Genomic DNA, 5,228 nt, shown 5'->3' on the forward strand with positions numbered 1-5,228 from the left:
TCCTTCAGCCATGCACTTCAACCTGCCATACCATCATCTTGTTTCCTGAAATTTAGGGAGTGGATTTGAATAACCACACTTGAATACCTTAGCTTCATATGTACACAGACATTCACTATAAATATGGTCTGTTTTCTCCACCTTTAAGTATGGTATTATAGTAACTTTCCACAACATTTCAAACCGCAACTAGGAAACCACGTGTCACCATGTTTGTTTTACTTCAATCAAAAAATGATTTTAGAAGTTATAACATCTCATTACAAAGAGATTATATTGAGCAAATATCAACAGAATCATAGGATTGGCATCATGGTTCTAGAAAGCAAACATTCTAAATTAATACAATCATCCAACATGAAGCTATCAATTAAAAAGAAAAGGTTAATTATGGAAGATGAATAGATAGAATAGAATAGAATAGAATAGAATAGAATAGAATAGAATAGAATAGAATAGAATAGAATGGAATGGAATGGAATGGAATGGAATGGAATGGAATGGAATGGAATGGAATGGAATGGAATGGAATGGAATGGAATGAAATGGAATGGAACGGAACAGAATAGAACAGAATAGCTATTATCACTTTAAATGTACACTAATTGGCATACATTAAAATGAAATTTCATTGCATACAGCTCTCAAAGGCTCACCACCTCCAATATACACTACATAACTAGAAAAGACTAGGCTGATCAATCAGACAAATAATTCTTCCCAAATATAGGCTAGATTGAGAATTGCAATATACTATGTTCTGTCCATCTTCCAGTGCATTTGGAAAGATTGGTACAATATTTCAAACACTGTGGGGGTTCATGTTCTTTACACCACAAAGAACTTTGCTTTAAGGTTTCAACATCTTAACACAATTACTAGATGAAGATTATTCAGACAGATCATCCACAGAATCCATGACTTGACTTCAAGGTTAAAGAAACAAAGGTTTTCAAATATCTGTGGAGTAATAGTCATAATCAGCCACTTAAGGACCATCAGCTTTTTTTTTAAAGTTGATTACCCATGACAGAATGCCTAATAATTGTCTTCAAGTTTGACCTTCTTCACAAGATCTTGGCTACTGCCCTATGAAAGTCCTTGTTTCTCAGGGTGTAAACGATAGAGTTGAGCAGAGGGGTGATCAAAACGTAGAAGATTGCTATTTGTTTATCACGATCAGCAGCTGAATTAGTCTTTGGAATTATGTACACCCAAAGCAAAGGACCATAAAACATGGAGATCACAAGGAGATGGGAGCCACAGGTAGAGAAAGCCTTGCGCCGCCCACTTGATTTCGTTTGTAAGACAGAATGAAGAATAAATACATAGGAGGCCAATACAATAGAAAGGGGAAGCAAAAGGAAAAATCCTCCTATACCAAAAATAATGGCCTCAGCAATTTTGGTATTGCCGCATGCAAGTTTCAGCACCACTGGCATCTCACATATGAAGTTATTGATCTGATTGGGGCCACAATAGTTTTGGCAAAGAAGGCAGACAATGTAAATCAGAGAGACCAGAGGAGCTGTAATCCAGCATGTTGAACTGCACTGCAATTGGCAGCTCTTGTTCATGAGAACAGGGTAAAGCAAGGGACGGCAGATAGCCAGGTAGCGGTCATAGGCCATAACCCCAAACAGGAGAATCTCAACACCACCTAAGGCCACTGCAATGTATATCTGGACCATGCAGAATGCTAAAGAAATAGCTCCCTCTCCAGTCAGGAGCTGAGTCAACATGAGAGGCATGGTGGTGGTTACGTAACACATATCTACCCATGCAAGGTGTGAGAGAAAATAATACATGGGTGTGTGGAGTTTTATATCAATCCACACCAATACAATGATCAGCAGGTTTCCCAAAACTGTAAGCAAGTAGATGATAAGAATAATCCCAAAGAGGAGAAGCTGCATATTTCTGTGGTTGGTGAGTCCCAGCAAGATGAATTCCTTGACAGAGGTGAAATTCTCGGCTTCTGTCATGGTCTCCTGTCTGAGGAGAAGGAAAAAGAATGAAAAGCCTTTAGGTCAATTACAATTTTTAAATATATACATTTAGAAGAACAGGAGGATGATAACTAACAGCCTTTTTTATATAACAGTGTAATGAAAATCCAGGAAATGTTATTATCAGCCTTTGAAGGTATGCATGCTTTGATGCATGTAATGACAAAATTACTTGTGGGAGGTAGAAAAATATTCCTGTTTTTCTATTTTCATATCCATTTTTCTTTTATCTGTGAGTTTTTCTTAGTTGACAGAATGTACTTTAACACCAATCATCATTCTCAATATTTAAACTTATGCCAATTTTTTTTCAGTTAGCACAGTACTGGCAGGTTAATAAAAGGTACAAAACTACAACTGAAATAACATTAATTGCTACTTTGGGCAATTCACTTAAATTAGACTACATAGATTTTTGCAGGTTTTGTCATCAGTACTAATTTATTCCATGATTTGTTCTGTAGCAATGCAAACTAAAAAAAAATAAATCCAAGGAATTTATTACCACTAGATAAAGGTGCAAAAATTATCCTAACTTCAGAAACCGCAAACATTTTCTCATGCTCAGAAACATACAAAACACAATTCTTTTCTTGGTTTGCTACTGAAAATTTCTTTTTCAAGATTACTTGAGTAATAATTTCAAATATGCCTTACGTTTTCAGAAATGGGTTAAGAACAAATATTTCTTAAGTGTTTTTAGAGTCTCTCCAAAAGGAAATAAATAAAATACGTCTGTTGCATCATCGATCTTTATTTGAATTTACAAGTTATGAAATAAGTTAGATCTTGCCCATATTAAACTTTTTTTTTTGCTCTAGTAACATGCATTATTTTTCAAGAAAAAGAAAGGTTAATTCAACAGATTCAAGCTCCATCACTGGGTGCTTTCAAAAAGAGACTGAACAAGCATTTATCTGAAATGGTATAGGATTTCCTACTCAAGCAGGGGTTTGGACTAGAAGACCTCTAAGGTCCCATCCAACTCTATTATTCTATGTTCTGTGACTTTTGTTGTCTATTATACAGAGATTTCCTTTCAAGGGAAGTCAGGAAAGAATCTTTCCAAAAGCAACCATCAAAGGTAAAGGTAAAGGTAAAATTTCCCCCGCACATGCGTGCTAGTCATTTCCGACTCTAGAAGACGGTGCTCATCTCCGTTTCAAAGCCGAAGAGCCAGCGCTTGTCCGAAGACATCTCCGTGGTCATGTGGCCGGCATGACTAGACGCCAAAGGCGCACGGAACACTGTTACCTTCCCACCGTAGTGATCCCCATTTTTCTACTTGCATTTTTACATGCTTTCGAACTGCTAGGTTAGCAGAAGCTGGGACGAGTAACAGGCACTCACTCTGCTAGAAATAATCAAAATTCATCAACATTGTTTATTCTAAATTTGAATAAAGATGTTAGAACATGTTATAACACACCTATATTAAACTAAACTGGTGTAATAATACACATTATTTCTCTGGGAGAACAAACTTTGGTATGTTTAGTTCTTGGACCACAGATGACTAGAGATTTCCAGAGTTGCAGTTTTTCTCTAACGGGAAAAGAGAATTTTACCATTCTTCTTTTCCAAGAAAGCAGTAGCACTTAGCACTTATATACTGCTTTAGAGTGCTTTACAGCCCTCTCTAAGCGGTTTACAGATTCAGCATATTGACCCCAACAATCTGGGTCCTCATTTTACTGACCTTGGAAGGATGGAAAGCTGAGTCAATCTTGAGCTGGTGAGTTGTTCCTCATCCATCAAGAAAAACCCAGCATGTTATTAGCTTCTATTAACTGCTTAGCAAGATGGAAGATGATCCATTTGCTTTCTATGAAAGCCAGATATTGTGTACCTACTTGGGAGTTTGCAGGTCTATCATGGAAGAATCTTCAAAAACTTTCACAGAAAGTGTCTTTAGTAAAAAAATAATAATAATAAAGAATAGTTTTGGGAGGAGCTCATCAGTTCATTAACAGTAAAGACATCTAAATTATCTTGGAAAATAACACACTCTTTAAAGATATCTTGGAATTATTATAATTTATGAATGTATACACATCACTAAGGGATTCTGCATACTACCACTGGGATTATAACATTTTGTTTGCTTTTCTTTCTCCTCAAAATATCTCTTGAAAGGAAATTGCCATGAGATCATGATTCTGATGAAATTGCTCTACACCCCTTGGTCATTTCCAGTAATTTGTTCATGTTGATCTCTTGGGGATCTCTAAAACATAATCAAGGACAGAACATTATTTGAATATATCAGCAGATATTACAGCAATGAATTCCCAATACCCACTGTCTACGTCTATTGTCAAAAACAAGAAAGATGAACATTCCCACAACCTTTACTGTGTTTCCCCGAAAATAAGACCCAACCGAAAAATAAGCCCTAGTGTGATTTTTCAGGATGCTAATAATATAACCCCCACCCCCAAAATAAGCCCCAGTTAAGATTGTCAGCCAGATGGATGCATTTAGTACCGTATTTTCCTGAATATATGCCCTAACTGGAAAATAAGCCCTAATGCGTCTTTTGGAGCAAAAATTAATATAAGACCTGGTCTTACTTTTGGGAAAACACAGTAACATGCAATAATGGTTGTATAGAGAGAATGAATATTAAAGGAAAATTGCAAGAGAAGGCAGTGGCAAACTATTTCTGTACTTTCCTGAGAAATATGACCTGGGCATGTCTCCAAGTCTTTAATTCCATTCATGAGATCTGGGTGTCCAAGTATATGTGTGCCTCCATGTTCATCACCAGTTGGTCTTTTGTAAGCACTCTATTCTAGTACTGAAATTTCAACTTTAAAGCATTTCATCATCTCTAAATTACTTTCTACTTGTTTTTTTAATAAACTAACTACACTGAAAAGTATGCTTTATTCATTAAATCCTCTTTGATTTGAACATATATTGGCCATATATTTTGCATAATTAGATTACAAAAAGAACAAAAATGGAGAAATAAGATGCCTTTCTATTTTGGCTCTAGAAATGTTAATAGGATTCTCCATTTGTTTTTTGGCCAAAAGGTCAGGTTTATATTAAAGCTTTCTTGGTGAGGTTCAAAGACCCTAAACATTTTTACAAATCAGGACATGGGCAGGATATTGCCCTTTTGTCTCCTGAAGGTTTTAATTGCACTAACACCGTAGAAATTTCTCAACTTCCTTTGCTTCAATCTTACTGATATCAAATGTATTGCTCTGA

At 36.0% G+C, this 5,228-nt stretch overlaps 1 protein-coding gene across 1 annotated transcript; it reads right to left on the bottom strand.

Moving 5' to 3' along the window:
• Positions 1 to 1,067: 1,067 nt before the first annotated feature.
• On the bottom strand, positions 1,068 to 3,885 carry LOC308678618 (olfactory receptor 2G3-like; the record flags this gene model as incomplete). The annotated part of the gene is made up of 2 exons (XM_081345845.1): positions 1,068 to 1,995; positions 3,863 to 3,885. The coding sequence occupies 2 exons, from the start codon at positions 3,883 to 3,885 to the stop codon at positions 1,068 to 1,070; spliced, it is 951 nt and encodes a 316-aa protein (XP_081201971.1).
• Positions 3,886 to 5,228: the final 1,343 nt, after the last annotated feature.

The sequence above is a fragment of the Vipera berus genome (genome assembly GCF_964194415.1).
Source record: "Vipera berus genome assembly, chromosome: Z".
NCBI lineage: Eukaryota > Metazoa > Chordata > Lepidosauria > Squamata > Viperidae > Vipera > Vipera berus.